We start from the raw sequence: 17,677 nt of genomic DNA on the forward strand, positions 1-17,677 counted from the left end.
AAAAAAAGACATTGCCTCAACAAGGTAACAAGAGAAAACTGATTCCCAAAAGTTGTCTGATCTCCATGGATGTGCTATAATACACACACACACACACACAACAACACAGTTCACAGTCTACAAAACATTCTGTTCTACTAATATAATATTTGTTTTTAAAATCCAGCATTGTTAGCTGGCCATGGTGGTGCACGCCTTTAATCCCAGCGCCTGGGAGGGAGAGGCAGGCGGATCGCTGTGAGTTCGAGGCCAGCCTGGCCTACAAAGTGAGTCCAGCACAGCCAAGGCTACACAGAGAAACCCTGTCTCAAAAAAAAAAAAAAATCCAGCATTGTTCTGGGCATGGTGGAATAGGCCTGGAACCCAAGCCTAGAGGTTTGCCACAAATTCCAGGCCAATCTGAGATACATACTAAGTTCCAGGCTAAACAATAGAGTTCAGGAGACTACGCCTCAAAAAACAAAATCAAAAAAGTCCCATGTTGATGTAAGTCTGTGATATTATAATTTTTTTTATTAATTGTTAGAATGAAAATTGCCTTGTAGGTGCATTCAATTACTTCCTTATAATAAATTCAAAGAAGTCAATTTATTGAAACAAGGCATACACACATGGAAATCTTTATTGATAGATTACATGCAGAATCTGGAGTGTTTTGTGTGTTTAAAACTTGCTCATGTGGCTTCTGCCATAAGAAGCTTTAATAAGGGCCTGGAGTGGTGGCTCAGTGGTTAAGAACACTGGCTACTCTTCCAGAGGACCCAGGTTCAATTCCCAGCACCTATATGGGAACTCACAAGTGCCCACTTTAACAAATAAAGATTTAATAAAAAATAATAATGATAGATAAAGCTTTAATAAATAAAGATTGTAAGAGCATATTCTCCTCTATCTTCAGAAACACTTGTATGGTATAATCTGTTTGGAATTTTATATGTTTGTATTGCATACATGTTTGTATTATGTGAAGCTGATATTTCATGTCATATTCCCCAAATAGATAAACAAGTTCCCTATAAAAATTATAGCACAAGCTTTTTTCTACCAACTGTAAATGCCTATTAGTAATAACTATTTATTTATACAGGTAACTTATTCCTGATTCTCTACCCAGTTTTACTGATCTGTATTCCTATGCCCATGCTAGTACTAAAATAGCTGTGTTATTGTAGGCTTATGAATCAGAACATAATGAAATTATGTTTTTAAAATGAGGAGGAGGAGGAGGAAGAAAGCCAGGAGTGGAAGTGCAGTCTTCTAATTCCTGTACTCAGGAGGCGGAGCTGAAGAACCAAGCATCAAGGGCTCTTTTGCCTACATAGTGAGTTCAAGGTCAGCCTGGACTAGAAGAGACTGTAAAACAGTAAGTGGAAAATTTTTATTTTTATTCTTTGAGACAAGTATCTCACTCTGTAGCCCAGGTTAGCCTCAAACTCCTAGAAATATACCTTTTTCAGCTTCCCAAGCACTGGGTCTACTGGGATCAACCACCATGCCTGGCAAAGATATAGTGATACTTTTCATAATTTGAATATATATTATATATAGGCCATTTTTATTAGTTTGAACATATGTGCATATATGCAACATATATTTGAATACATATTGAATATGTATATATGTTGGCCATTTTTATTAATTTCAGATATCTCCTGGTTTTTTTCCTTTATTTACTCCTTGAGAGCTTCATATATACATATAATATGTTTTGACCAAATCCACCGCCATTCCATCCCTTTGTTTGCTTTTTGAAATAACTTCTTGAAATGTAGCTCAAGCTAACCTTGAACTTAATATGTAGCCCAGGCTGGCCTTGAACTTAGAACAATCCTCCTGCCTCATCAACCAAATGCTGAGGAAACATGTGTGTAGCACCACACCTGGTTCTCCTTGAATTCTGAATCATCTTCCCAGCTGTCTGATGCACCATCCAAATCTGAAAATAAATAAGGACACCAGGGGCTGGAGAGATGGCTCAGCCATTAAGAAAGAGCACTTATCGCTTTCCCAGAGGACAGGCTCAATTCCTAGAATCCACATGGCAGCTCACAACCATCTATAACTACAGTTCCAGGCGATCAAACACCCAGTCCTGGCCTCCAGGAGCACAAGGCACGCCCATGCTGCACACGCATGCAGACTAAATACTCATACACACCACAAAACAACTCTAAAATCAGTTCAGGACATTTCCCACTAAACAATGATTGAGAAGCCATGCCACTAATGTGTTTTTGGAATGGAAAAAAAAAAAAATGACCACAGCAATGTTGACATTCAAGAAGTAATTGTAAGAAAACAGAAAATATAACCCTTAAAAAAAAAAAATTCACAGCTCAGCATAGTGGTGCACACCAGCAGGTGGACCTTGATGAGTTTGAGGCCAGCCAGCTCTACAAAGTGAGTTTCCAAGATAGCCAAGGCTACACAAAAATACCCTGTCTACAAACAAACAAACAAACAAAATTCACTGGACGAGGGCTTGCCTAGCATGCCCAAGGCCTTGGGTTTCAATCTTCAGCTCAAAAAAAGAAAAAAAAAGGCCAGGCGTGATGGCACACGCCTTTAATTCCAGCACTTGGGAGGCAGAGGCAGGTGGATCTCTGTGAGTTCAAGGCCAGCCTGGTCTACAAAATGAATTCAGGCGGCCAAGGTTACACAGAGAAACCCTGTCTCAAAAAACCCAAAAACAAAAATTAAAAAAAAAAAAAAAAACACTGAATGAACAAAATAATAGTAGTAGTAGTAATAATAACAGTTTCTGAGAATGAATGATAATAATATAGCTTCTGGGGATGAACAAGAAGATAAAACAAGAGCCTAGACAGCATTGCGGAAGATCAAAGGTGATTCGTGTTAAAGCCTCTAAAGAATTCTTTTACTTAGGGAGAAAGAAGCTGAAATTCTCAAATCAATCAAAAATGCCTGTAAACAGAAATGCCACTAAAGGAACAGAAAGAGCAAGCATGCGACCTCCGAGCCAGTAGCAAGACAGGAAAACATAAAATGTGATCAGCCAAAAGGAAAGAAGTGTCATTCAAGATGGAATGTGGGGTGTGCGGTGTGGGGGCTTTCTTTGGTTTCATTTGTTTGACCTTGTTTCTTTGATACGGGGAAGGCTCTAATGATTTGGGGATGATTTATAACCAGAAGAGTTATAAGCTTAACATGCATTTTATTTTAAAAATTTTTGGTTACATTTTATTTATTTGCATGTGTGTGTGTGTGTGTGTGTGTGTGTGTGTGTGTGTGTGTAGGAATGCACACACTCTATATGTCTATAGATGTACATGTGCCACTGTGCACATGTGGAAGTCCAAGGAGAACTTACCAGAGGCAATTCTCTCCTTCCGCCTTGTGAGTCCTGGGGATTGAACTCGGGCCCAAGGCTTAGTGGTAAGCGCTTTTACCAGCTGAGCCATCTGACCAGCCCATAAATATTTCACTTTGTTAATTAAGTGCTATAGACACTTAAAAATCAATTATAACCCCACGGGTAAAAGGAATATATATATATATATATATATATTATATATATATATATATATATATATATATATATATATATATATATATATATATATATATAAGAAAGTACTTTTTTCTGACTAGATTTTGTCTTTTGTACAATGTATGGGTATAAGGATTTTAAAAACAGATGTACATCCAGGGCTGGGGATGCAGCTCGGTGGTAGAGTACCTACCTACCATGCATGACGTCCTGGGTTTGATTCCCCAGCACTACAGAAACTAGGTTTGGTGGGACATATCTATAATCTCAGCACTTGGGGGGGGGCGGTAGAAGTGAGGGGCTATATTCCCGGTTTTCTTGAGTACATAGCAAATTTAAGGCTACTTTGGGCTAAATGAGACCCTGTCTCAAAAAAAAATAAGTAAATAAAAAATTAGTGCCAGAAGACAGCTCAGTGAGCAAGGTGCTTACTGTATAAAGATAAAGACTTGGATTTGATCCTGGCACTAGCAGGGAAAAGCTGGGTACAGCAGGATATGCCTGTAACGGCAGCACTGGAAAGACAGAGACACGAGGAGCCCTGGGACTTCCTCAGCCAGTCAGTCTAGACAAATAAGTGTGTTCCAGTTTTAGTGAGAAATTGTCCCCAAAAGGAAGCTGGATCCAGGTGTGATGGCACACACCTTTAATCCCAACACTCGGGAGGCAAAGGCAAGTGGATTGCTGTGAGTTCAAGGCCAGCCTGGTCTACAACAGAGAAACCCTGCCTAAAAAAAAAAAAAGCTAAGCCAGAGAGCAATTGAAGGAGCCAGAGGGCTGACCTCTGGCCTCCATACCCATTTACACACATGTACACATATCTACATAACACATGTGTATACACACAAACACATAAATACATGCAAAATTTAAAAATTAAGTTTGCTTTAGGTAGAAAAGCTAGGAAATAGTGATTGATCCAATCAGGAGTCTGAAGCTGATTTGGGCTGACTGTTTTATACTGCATACAGTCACAGACACAGCCATCTATCTACGCAGGAGTAAGGAGACAGCACATGATGTGCTAAGCTATCGTCCTGGCACGGGGATACAAACCAAATACATGGCTATCAGCTTGTGTGCCTGGATATTTACACCACAGTGTGTCTTCTTTCTTTCTTTCTTTCTTTCTTTCTTTTTTTTTTCCTGAGACAGGGTTTCTCTGTGTAGCCTTGACTATCCTGGGCTTGCTTTGTAGACCAGGCTGGCCTTGAACTTACAGAGATCCACCTGCCTCTGCCTTCCAAGTGCTGGGATTAAAGGCGTGTGTCACCACCGCGCGGCCACAGTGTGTCTTTGTAATGAAGCCAGGACCCCCATCCCACCCTACATGGGAACTGCATGAACATGGTGCACAGACATGCATGAACATGGTGCACAGACATGCGTGAAGGCAAAACACTCATATGAGTAAAATAAAAATAAACTTTTTTTAAAGAAGAAGAGAGAAGCAATCAAGACACATTCTTCAAGCTTTAGCTATGAGATGTCCCTGAGAAGGCTCCTATTGGAAGGTCTGGTCTACAGTGAGTGGCACAGCTAAGAGGGAACTGGGCTGCAAAGACTATGGCTTCTTCAGTGGATTAGTCTCTCAATGGAATCACACCGTGATGGCATTACTTGGAGGTGGGGGGATTGAGGTCTTGTCAGAGGGGTTATTTGTGCTTATCTGAAATGCATAGCACCGTTCCTTGCTTCCTGGCCACCATGACGTTAACAACTTCCCTCTCACACTTCTGCCTTCCCAGTGGCCTCACAAGCCAGCTGACAATGGGCAGAAACTTCTAAGAGCATCAGCCAAAAGGAAGATTCCTCCTTTCAACTGTTTCCTTCAAGGCCTCTGTCATGGCAACAAGAAGTATGAAAAACGCAAGCCTTTCTTTCTGTTCCGCACAGGGTGGAACACTCATACAGAAGGCCTCCCTAGCACATCTTCTGGAATTCCCAAAGAGGTTAGAAAGCCTCACTCTGTTGTGTTTTATGTCATCCAGGCTGGACTCAGGTCCGCAGTAATCCTCCTGCCTTAGCCTCCCAAGGGCTGAGATTACAGGTGTGAGCTACTGTGCCTGGCCCCTGTGAACAATCCTTTACTTCTCTGTGCTGAGCTTAGGGAACCGGGTCAGAGACATAGTTCATAAGTGTTATCCCATGAGAAGAGCTAAGGGAAGCTGAGACGGAGCACAGACCCCGGGGCCAGGATTCCCACTGGTCTGCCTCCCGCTCCTTTCGAAACCCAAACAAGCAGATAGCTCCGCTTCAGAGATAAGAAACCCAAGGGCCAGAGAGCCAAACAGCAGAACGGTGAGCAGAAAGCGAAGAAGCCAAGATGCGCTCTACACTCTCTAGCTCTTCCTGCCCGGAATGCTGCCTTGAGGCTGATACTACAACCGAACAGCATAAGCAATACTTAGGTAATGTGTTCTGAAGACTAAGCCGGAAATCGTTTTCTAAACACATAGTCATCTTGAGATGCTGTTTAGCCTAAGACAGAAAACATGTATTTGTAATATCTTATCAGAGGGCCAAGGCCTTCTCCTTAAGAGTCTCTAACAATTGCTCCTGTCTCTTTTCCACAGAGATCTGTAAGACCCTATCTCGGGCTTTCCAGGGTCAGTGTATAAAACAGAGCAGTTAAGAGCGCTTGCTGATCTAGCAGAAGACCTAATTTCCATTGCCAGCATTCACCTTGGGTGGCTCACAACCATCTATACCTGTGGGGATCACTCACACATACACTCAGGCCTCACATATACACATAAAAGAAAAATAAACAGCTCTTTAACCTCCCCCTCCAAACAAAAGAGAGGAACAACCTAGATACTTCCAGAGCAATTGGAATTCTGAATCTTCTTAAGTTTATGATTTACCCCCAAATCTCATCCGTTCCCAAATCTCATCCGTTCCTAGCTCAATAATTATTGTCCTTTATACTTCTGTTCCAAGTTTTCACAACGCTTTCCTGGACACAGCTGGCCTTTCCTACTCATATTTCATGTTTATATAAATCCTAATTATATAATCTAATAATGAGTAAAAACAGGATTGAGATGAAGAGCACTAGTTTTTAATATGGAAATAACTGAAGTGGTTAGGACAGAAATATCCAAGACTTTTAGAGATTAACTAATACACACTGTAGGTCATGGGCATTGGAGTGTGTCAGTCAGTTTCCTGCTACCATAACAAATACCCAAGATACAATCAGATTATGAAGAGAAAAGATTCTCAGTTGTAGAAGTTTCAGGCAGATGTGTTTCTTTTAAATATCTGATGTGAGTATCTGATGACAATGGGAAGGAGCTAGGAGTGGGCAGTGGTGGCCTTTAATCCCAGCACTTGGGAGGCAGAGGCAGGTGGATCACTGTGAATTTGAGGCCAGCCTGGTCTACAGTGTAAGTCCAGGACAGCCAAGGCTACACAGAGAAATCCTGTCTTGGAAAAAAACAAACAAACAAACAACAACAACAACAAAAATACCTGCTCACCTCATGGCAGAGATGCAGAGAGCAGAAAATTAGGGTCCCCAAGTCCCCTTGAAGGTACACCCTCAGTGACGTAAAGACTGAGTGCTCAACCTTCTCAAAGGCTTTACCACATCCTAACAGGGGTACCCAGGGAGTACGTCTGTACTTAACACTCAGCCCTTAGGAGAGAGCCTAGCAAGCAGGATGCCCCACACAGAAAGCAGAGCGTATCGTTGGCTCTAGCAAGCCAGAGAAACATGACCAGATGAAGAGAAGTCCTGCTCTACTTCTGAACTTGGTGGGCATTCTAGTCCACTGTACGCAGAAAGAGAAAAGAGTTTGAGGATATTCAAGGGGCTGGGGAGCTGCCTCTATGGTTCAGAGCACTTTCTGCTCTTCCAGAGGGCTGAGTTCAGCTCCCAGCATCCATGTCAGGGTGCTCACAGCTGGCCTCCTCGAGCACCTACACTCACATATCCAAACACAGACATACTTTTTAAAAAAGCATTTTTAAGCAGAGCTACTAAGAGATGGTAGGGGAGAAAAGAAAAGAGGAACTTTTTTTTTTTTTCTTATTCTTTCTTTCTTAAATTTTCAACCAGAGAGAAGTTACGAGTAGTTACAAGCAATGCAGTGCTACCAGGAAAAATAAATACAGGCAGGGACAATACATAAGTAAGAAAGCGTGTACAGATGAGTGAATGAAAGGCCAGCCAGGTGTGGGCTGGAGAGATGGCTCAGGCAAAAGCATGCAGTGATCTTACAGGGGACCCAAGTTTGGTTCCCAGCACCCACACTGGGTGGCCCACAACCACTTAATTGCAGTTCCAAGAGACCCAACACCTTGAGGCTCTGCTGGTCCTGCAGTTACATATACCTACCCACACATATATACATAATTTTTACAAAAATCTAAGAGCAGGTATAAAATATATGTGCATGTATATAAACTTATCTCTAAGTTGACTGTATGCCATATGTATGCATACATACAAGTGTAAATGGTCATAGACAAAATCTGTGCTTTATGTGCTTTTCATAGCTCTATCACATTTCTGAAATATATGTACATATATATGTGAGAAACACATTTATATATATGTGTGTGTATATATATATACATATATATATAATATTTTTCCCTACTTCTAGAAAGCTGGTAGAGAGATAGTGATGCATCTTCTCGGTGGTCACCTGAAAAATCCACAAGGCATTCTGGTTTCTCATCACAAGCTTTAACTGTGGATATTTATGCCAGGATATCACCCATGGTTGGCAGGTGGACCTCCGGCCATTTGAGCATTTGAGTGGCTGGAAGCCCCCCAAGCTGCACAGACCCCACCGCTCAGCTGGGTAAGACTCTGATGCACCAAAATCTCTGTTGGTGCATCTTGCTCACATCCTCCAAGTCCATCTGCCATTGCAAGGAACACCGGGTGCACTTGGATGGATACAAATCCTTAACGATACATCCCAGGCCCTAAGTGTCCTCTCGGCCAGGCTTGTCTCTGGGTCCTCGGCTTTCACCGGCACCTGGGACAATAAAAGGGACGCGAACACTCACCACACTTGACCATTCCTACTTCGTAACACTTGCGCAGTCGGCAGGCCTGGCAGCTTTTCCGCCGGTTCTTGTCTATTGTACACTGGTTCGTGGCTGGGCAGATATAATCATTATGTCCTACAGCAAGAAAAGGGTGATTGATGTAACACCTCTGTAGGCAACGTGATAACACCATGTAGCTGAGAGACAGGGGACGGACGCAGGTAAAGGCACCGACGTCAACCCCAGGGAAGAGGCTATTCGGAGAGTGTTTGGTACAAAGGACTAAATCCGGGGCTTCATGAATGCTAGGCAAGCACTGTCCCACTGAGCTATATGCCCAGCTTTGATGCCTTTACTCTTTTTTTGTAAAGTTTATTTAATTTTTTACAATTATTTATTCAGAGAGAGAGAGAGAGAGAGAGAGAGAGAGGATGTAGGTCAAAGGTCTCGCAAGAGTCAGTTCTCCTTCTACTATGTAAGTCCTGGGTGTCCAACTCAGGTCTTCAGACTTGGCAACGAGTGTCTTTATGGACTGAGCCATGCCACTGTCCCCTAAAGTTTTTATTGTTTTGTGTGTGTGTGTGTGTGTGTGTGTGTGTGTGTGTGTGTGTGCGTGTGCGTGCGTGCGTGCGCACATACACACGCACACACATACATGAGTTAGGTTTACGCAGGGAGCACTGGTTGAGTACTGCCTGACATGGGTGTTGGGAAACAATCTTGAATCCTCTGACTTTTAACCAAGTCATCTCTCTGAGCCCTTATTTCTTATTTGCATTACACTAGTAAACAGAATAGCCTACACTTCTCATGTGATGTCTGTGAGTGATGTCTGTGATGACCAGAGAGAGAGAGAGAGACAGAGACAGAGGCAGGCAGGCAGGCAGGCAGGCAGGCAGAGACAACGAGAGGAGGAGGAAAGGACAGAGAGAAGAAAACTGTAATTCCACTAATAGGAAAAGTGCAATGACAGTGTAAAGGTGACACATGCACTTGAAGTCAAACTACAGCAAGAATGGTAAAAGCCAGAAGCATCCTGGCTCTGGGCGGGGGTGGAGGTGGGATGGGGTGGGGATTGTGACTCCAGAGCCTGTTCAGACGATGCTGGAGGCAGAGTCATCACTGCCCGAACTCCGGCTGTGCAAGGATTTCCTTTCCCATTCTTTGTATTGTTTACAGAATTCAACGTATATGTTAGCTCACGCTGAAAAGATATGTTAAAAACTAACTCCAGGGCCGGAGAGATGGCTTAGTGGTTAAGCGCACTGTCTGCTCTTCCAGAGGTCCTGAGTTCAATTCCCAGCAACCACATAGTGGCTCATAATCATTAATATCCTCTAAGGCCCTCCTCAGGCTTGCAGGTGTAATGCAGGTAGATCACTCATATACATAAAATAAATAAATAAAATCGTAAAAAACAAAACAAACAACTAGCTCCAACTGTGTAACATACGTATATCATTTAGCTCTAGAAAGTATGTGAAGTACTGTGTTTTTAAAGCTTTTCTTAGGGCTTTTTTTTTTTCTTGTATTACATACAGACTATAGTTTTTCTTGTTTGTTTTTCAAGACAGGGTTTCTCTGTGTAGCCCTGGCTATCCTAGAACTGGCTCTGTAGACCAGGCTGGCCTAGAACTCAGAGATCTGCCTGCCTCTGCCTCCCGGAGCTGGGATTACAGGTGTGCACTGCCAACGCCATCACCACCCAGCCTATAGTTACTTTTTTATTACAAACGATAATTTCTCAGCTGGAGAAATAGCTCCACAGTTAAAAGCACTGACTGCTCTTCCAGAGGACCCAGGTTCAAATCCCAGCACTTACATGGACGCCCTCAACCTTCTGTAACTCTGGTTCCAGGGGATCCAATGCCCTCTTCTGGCCTCTGAGGGAATCAGGTAAAGACATCCATGCAAACAAAACACTCATGGACATATAATGAAAATGGGTTTTTAATCCTTTAAAAAGATACCTTTCTCTTTGTGGGGCTTGGGTGAACAAAATATGGCCTTTTGGGGGGCTGGGTGATGTGTCAGGGTATAAAATATTTTCTGCACACACATGAGGACCCAAGATGTGATTCCCAAGTAAAAGCCAACTGTGGCAGCAGCGAGACCTGTAACCCATAGCAAGGTCAGACATAGCAAGAAAGGTCAGAGCTAGGAGCTTCTTAGCTCTTTATTTTCTTCACACATAATTTAGCACACAGCAAAAAAGATCATTTAAAAACCAATTCAAACTCTGTAATACACATGCATATGGCATTTAGCTTAAAAACGTTTGCTGGGGAGCAGGACTGAGAGGAGTGGATACGTAAACACTGGCTGGCCAGTCTCACAAATCACTGAGCCCCAGGGTCACCAAAGAAACTGTCTCAAAAATTAAGATGGACAGCAATAGAAGACAACACCCAGAATTGACCTCTGATTTGTACATATGTGCACATACATACACCCCCACACACAAATGAACACACTCAAGCCAGCATCTCTAATATGGCTATATATATATATATATATATATATATATATATATATATATATATATAGAGAGAGAGAGAGAGAGAGAGAGAGAGAGAGAGAGAGAGAGAAATGGGAACATGGATGAATGCATGTCTATGTATACACACATATGGATATATATGCATAAATCTATTATCTAACTCCATCCCCTGAGAGGACCTGGTGCAGGGGCCTTCCAAAAGCAGAGAGAAAGAAGCACTCATATCTTTTATTACTATAGTTTTCCAGTAAGGGGAAGCAGAGTTCCATGAAAAAGCAGCTTATTTCAGAACTAGGGCAGGTAACATGAACAAGGAGCTTAAAACACTTTGTTCCCGGGAGGAGAGAAGCAATGCCCAAAGAATTGCAGGAACAGATTGAAAGGACAGGAGTCAGCTTAGGGAGTCCTACTGGCCAGATCAGAGATAATGTGAGCCCCCAAAATGAGTGACAGCAACCTAACACAGAAAACAACAACCCATAAGTCACACTGATACAGATTAATTCACTGGCTTAATGAAGAATACGCTATTTACTTAGGCTCAAAAGGTTTCCCAACAAAACACTCAGTACAAAGATGGGGGGCGGGGAAGAGTAACTGTGCAGAATGGATGCCTAGCATCCAGCACCTTAATCATCAAATAATCAAATTGAACCCACTAGTAACAGGACAAATTGAAATCGAACACCATATGAAAGGAGCTAATGAGAACACAGCAGCATGTCTGGGCTGCCCCTGCTAGTGACACATGCAGAGTCTAATGACGGAAGATCAGACAAAGCCAGAGCTGGGGATGCTATGCAAGATGGTAGCTTCGGCCTTCCAAAGCATCATGAGGAGGGAAACATGGCAGGCTCTGAAGGCAGAGGCTAAAGACACACCCCCTGAGCATGCAGTCCGTTTCTGATCTTGACCCTAGTGAAACTCCATGTCTGAGCATTAGGTGCTGGTCACACATGGTGCTCCTGTCTCAGATTTCCCAGTAGTGTGGTGGATACACAGAAAATGCATGCCACAGCATTCTGGGGGATGAAGTATGTTGGCAACACTTCCCCAATCAGCTCCCAGTGAAATGTTCTTTATTTCACACATACATACTTACAGCTCAAAATTCATTAAAAACAAATATTTGGGCACAACTGTAATCCCAGCTCTTGGGAGCCTGAAGTGGAAAGACTTCAAGGCCAGCCTGGGCCACATAGCAATAAGACTCTCTAAAATGCAAACAACTAAATGTTTTTATTGGCTGGCTTTCTGCCTTCCTTTCTTCCTTCCTTCCTTCCTTCCTTTCTTTTCTTGATTTTTCAAGACAAAGTTTCTCTATGTAGCCTTGGCTGACCTGAAACTTGCTCTGCAGACCAGGGTGGCCTTGAACTCACATCCACCTGCATCTGCCTCCTGGTTCTGGGATTAAAGGCATGCACCACCACCACCACAATCCATTGGCTTTCTTTAAAAATACAGCTAATTATTCACCCAGCTACTCAAGGTTAATAGCTCAAGGTCTTCACTCATTTGAGCTGCTGATAGAACTGGTACCTTGCTGTAGCAGAGCAGGGTACCATTTCTTGCTGTCTATTGACTGCATGCTGCCCTGCATCCCCCCTAGGCATGTGCAGTTCATCACCTAGTTCACAGAGTAATGTCTGCTTTCTTCCAGGCCAGGAAGAATGCATCTGTGATATCAAAATTCCTTCTAATCTATGTGATAGAATCTTTTTTTTTTTTTATTTATAAGCCAGGCATGGTGATGCACACCTTTAATCATAGTGATCTGTGAATTCAAAGCCACAAAGCTTGCTAGATAAATAGGTAGATAAATAGATAGACAATAGATAATAGAAATAGATAGATAAATAGATGATCGTAGACTACATGTGCCAGTGCCCACAGACATGAGAAGAGGGGATCATATACACTGGAAATAAAGTTACAGACAGTTGTAAGCTGCCATGTAGTTACTAGGAATTGAAACCAGGTCCTCTGAAAGAGCAGCCAGTGCTCTTAGCTATAAATGTAACAATGATTAAATAAAAAGGCTATGAATTTGAATGAGAACAAAGAGGCACATGGGAGGGGCTGAAAAGGAACAGGATATAACTATAGTCTCAAAATCAATTTTAAAAATACATGTTTTTTAGAAAACATTTAAAAAGATCAGAAGTTTCAATATTATGAACATGCTTAATAAAAACACCCTAATCTTATGCAGGAAAAACAAAAGACCCCCTCCTCGAACTGCACCAGCCATCAATGTGTGAAAGAATGGGGTCAGGGGTACATTTGTTAACGTGGTTGGTTGATTTGGGGGCCCCATGCAATTACCAGAGCGAGGCATGGCGGTGCATGCCTGGAATCTTAGCACTTGAGAGGTGGCGGCAGGAGGATCCTGAGTTCAAGGTCACACGAAGTTAGGTAGCAAGTTTGAGGCCAACCTGACCTGTCTCCAAAACAACGCTAACCACAATGCAACTGTCAGGGCTCGTGCTCCAAGGAACAGAAACACGGAACAGCTCAAGACAAAATTAGATGCAAGATACAGAGTTGACTCTTTTACTTAAGATATAAAACTTCATTTTTAAAAGCGAGTTTTTATAGTATGAAATACAAAAAGGTTATCTATTTCTTGTGACATTACTGAGCCTGAAGACATGTTGTCCAGCTTGGTAATAAAAGGAGACAGCACAGGACCAGTAAGATCTGATTGTGAACTCTCAAAGAGGGAGGAGGAAGACAGGGGTACATGCCTGCGAGCATACAATCAGAAGCCAGAAACATTCAGAAAAATGAACAAAGTGTCAAAGATGTTTTTATATGTATTCATGTTATGTATTTATATATAAGATGTATAAATAAAGCCAATACTTGGGGGCACAAATGTAATTCTGGTACTAAGGGTAAAGCAGGAAGATTGTAGGTTTATACTTTGGTTTGTTTGTTGAGACAGAATCTCTCTACATAATCCTGGCTATTCCAGAACTTACTATGTAAATCAGCTTATTAAAGACATATGCTACTACCACTGAGAGTGAGTTTAAAGTTTGGGCTACATGATAAGTTTCAATAACTTGGGCTACCATAGCAAGAATCAAAACAAAACAATTAAAAAGCAATAAACAGTTTCCTGATATAAGAACAGGAGATTGTTATTGGTGAAAGCACTTGGTGTACAAGCCTCATGAGCTGGGTTAACACCTAGAGCTGGCCTCTAAGCTCCATAAGCGTGCTATGTTATGTAAGGACTTGAACACACACATACACACATTTAGCATGCACATGCACACATTCACATGCACACACATGTTCACACATGCACACACACCACATACATATACCCACACATGCACACACGCATATACACATGTGCACACAGACATATACACACATACACACAGGTATATACACACATACATTTAGCATGTACATGCACAATAAATGTATTTTTAAACAAAAAACAGGGTTTACAAGATAGCTCAGGGGTCAAGGCAGCAACCAGCAAGGTTGATGGCCTGGGTTCCAGCCCCTAGATCCACATGGTGGAAGGAAAATCCAGTTCCTGCCTATTATTCTCTGATTTCCACATGCTTGCATTGGTATACATCCACATGTGTTCTCATGCACACACACACACGCGCGCGCACACACACACACACACACACACACACAAATAAATAAACAAATTATCAAAAAAAGGTTTCTTCAGGCAGTAGCAGGCAAATCTCTATGAGTTTAAGATAGTCTGGTTATATATCGAGTTTGAGTACAGCCAGGGCTAGCTACATAGTGAGACCCTGCCTGGAAAGAGAGAAGGCAGGGAAGGAGGGAGGGAGGAAGGAAGGAGGGAGGGAGGAAGGAAGGAGGGAGGGAGGGAGGGAGGGAAGGAGGGAGGAATGAAAGTGGAAGGAAGGAAGGGATTTTTCTAGGGGAGTTCATAGGTATAAAAAAAAATCTATATTTTTCTTAATTTTTAAGAATTAGAGCCAGGCAGTGGTGGCACACACTTTAATCCCAGCACTTGGGAGGCAGAAGCAGGCAGATCTTTGTGAGTTTGAGGCCAGCCTGGTCTACAAAGTGAGTCCAGGACAGCCAGGGCTACACAGAGAAACTGTGTCTCCTGTCTCGAAAAATTAAAAAATAATAATAAAAAATTTTTTTAAAAGAATTAGGAGTCATGCTAGGCAGTGCTTTGATCCCAGCACTCAGGAGGCAGAGCGGGCAGATTTCTGAGTTCTAGGCTAGCCTGATCTACAGAGCTAGTTCTAAGACAGGCGGGCTACATAAAGAAACCCTGCCTCAAATAAACAAATAGAAAGAGAGAAGCGACTTAATAAAATTATTCTAAATTGCCACAAAAGATAAATATATGTAGTGGTTTTATCTAAAATTGCATAAAACTGGAAAGCACCCAAATGAAAGTCTGAACAAACCAAAGTGTGTCTATGCATCAGGATCCATTCAACAGCATGGGATTACAATACAACAGCAAGATCCCATGTGGCCCAGGCTGGCCTTGATCTGGCCATGCAGCTGAGCATAGCCTCAAGACTTCTGATTTTTCCTGCCTCTACCTCCCAGAACCAGGATTACAGTCATGCAGCATCATGCAGGATTGTGCAGTGCTGGGATTGAACCCAGGGCTTCGTGCATGCTAGACAAACACTCTACCAATGGAGCTATCCCAGGCCAGCTGTCCCAGGCCAGCTGTATACTTTCTGAGTCTGTTTTATCACCCTCTAGAGAAGACAAAACCACAGGGACAGAAATTGGAACAGCTGCTCCAAGAGCCTGGGGAACTAGTGTGGAACAAACGGGAGGGAACCGTCAGTTGTAACATTCACAGCTTTATCCTGTTGCTGATCACATAGCATATTTTCAAAACCTTAGAATGACTTAAACTGGGAAATTTTGCTATGTGTAAGTTATACCTCACATTAAGATCCTCCACTGTTTTCCCCCTGGGAGCAGGGCTGTGCACTAAGCTCGGGCTGTCCTCGAACTGTCTTTGAAGCAGAGCTCTATCTGCAGCCACCCTCCTGGAAGCCAGGCTGTGCGTTACAGCTTGGGCTAGCCTGGAACTCTCTTTGTAGCAGAGCTCTATCTGCAGCCACCCTCCTGGAAGCCAGGCTGTGCGCTATAGCTTGGGCTAGCCTGGAACTCTCTTTGTAGCAGAGCTCTATCTGTAGCCACCCTCCTGGAAGCCAGGCTGTGCGTTACAGCTTGGGCTAGCCTGGAACTCTCTTTGTAGCAGAGCTCTATCTGCAGCCACCCTCCTGGAAGCCAGGCTGTGCGTTACAGCTTGGGCTAGCCTGGAACTCTCTTTGTAGCAGAGCTCTATCTGCAGCCACCCTCCTGGAAGCCAGGCTGTGCGTTACAGCTTGGGCTAGCCTGGAACTCTCTTTGAAGCAGAGCTCTATCTGCAGCCCAGCTCCCATGTGTTAAATCAGAGGGGAAAAAATGGAAGGTTTTAATCAACAAAATGTATGAAAAAATATATTTTAAAGATAAATACATTTGATTCTTATGTTATTCATTATACCAAAATGTTTCTTTTTCAAATAAATAATAACATGTAAAAATCAACCTTTACAAATTAAGTACAAGTTGATATGACTTCCCAATGTCGAAAGACATAAGTTTAAAAACCATACTTAAGACTTTCAAAGTTGGTAAGACTTTTAGCCATTTAGTGATAAGATATTTCTGCGTGTCAAATGTAGAGTCAGTTTGGGAAATAGACACTAGAGGAATTTAAAGCTGCATTATGAGTTCAAGGTCAAGCTAAACAGCTTTGCAAGGCCCCATCTTTAAAAATAAAATAAAATAAAATAGAGAGCCGATAGTCTCAATGCTATGAGGACTTCGGTAAAAACCAAAACAAAACCCTCCAGGGACTGGGGGTTGGCTCGTTTGCTATAGTCTGTGCCCAGCATGCGAAGTCCTGGGCTCCAGCCTCAGTTCCAAGTACACCTGCACATGATAGCACACTCCTGTAATCACAGCACCTGGGAAGTGGTGAGTGGAGGACCAGGAGTTCAGGGTCGTGAGTTCAAAGCCACCCTGGGTTACAGGGGACCCCGCCTTGAAACAAAAACGAACAACAACAAACCCATTCGCATTTTACTAACAGAAAAATCATTCTTGGGCCTTTTAAAAAAATAGTTGAAAAAAAACCTATCAAGAATTTTCAACATTAACCCAATTATGGTGGCTCACATATACAGACTAGGCATTTGGAAGATGGAAGCAGGAGGTTCCAGGGTTCAAAGGCAGCTACAAATTTGAGGCCAGTCTGGGTTACATGAGACTCGGACCATAAAGGAGTGAGGAGAAAAAAACTTTAAACATGACACTCTGACCTTATCCAATTGTTCTGAAGAGGAATAATTTTCTCAGTGTTTTATAAACAACTCTAAATCATAGCATTATTCTAAACAATAAAAAATAACCGATAATACCATCAACAGTAAAGACAAGGCAACCGGTCTATAGGGCTGAATGCTAATAGCTGTGAGAAAGGCTTTTAGACCTCTAACAACAGGAAGTGTTTGCCAACCACATGATGTGAAAGAAAACAAACAAACAAACAAACAAAAAAGCACAAGGGCTAGGGAGACGGCTTGGTCAGCAAAGTGTAAGGGCAAACGTAAGATGGCTTA

At 42.4% G+C, this 17,677-nt stretch overlaps 1 protein-coding gene across 4 annotated transcripts in view; it reads right to left on the minus strand.

Moving 5' to 3' along the window:
- Positions 1-17,677, minus strand: part of Esr2 (estrogen receptor 2) — a 58,315-nt gene that overhangs the window by 22,993 nt on the left and 17,645 nt on the right. For all 4 annotated transcript variants that reach the window (XM_051147732.1, XM_051147751.1, XM_051147742.1 and 1 more), the window contains exon 4: positions 8,540-8,656. In XM_051147732.1, the coding sequence (XP_051003689.1) occupies positions 8,540-8,656 (117 nt within the window). The remainder of the gene's footprint in view (positions 1-8,539; positions 8,657-17,677) is intronic.

The sequence above is a fragment of the Acomys russatus genome, chromosome 1 (genome assembly GCF_903995435.1).
Source record: "Acomys russatus chromosome 1, mAcoRus1.1, whole genome shotgun sequence".
Lineage (NCBI taxonomy): Eukaryota > Metazoa > Chordata > Mammalia > Rodentia > Muridae > Acomys > Acomys russatus.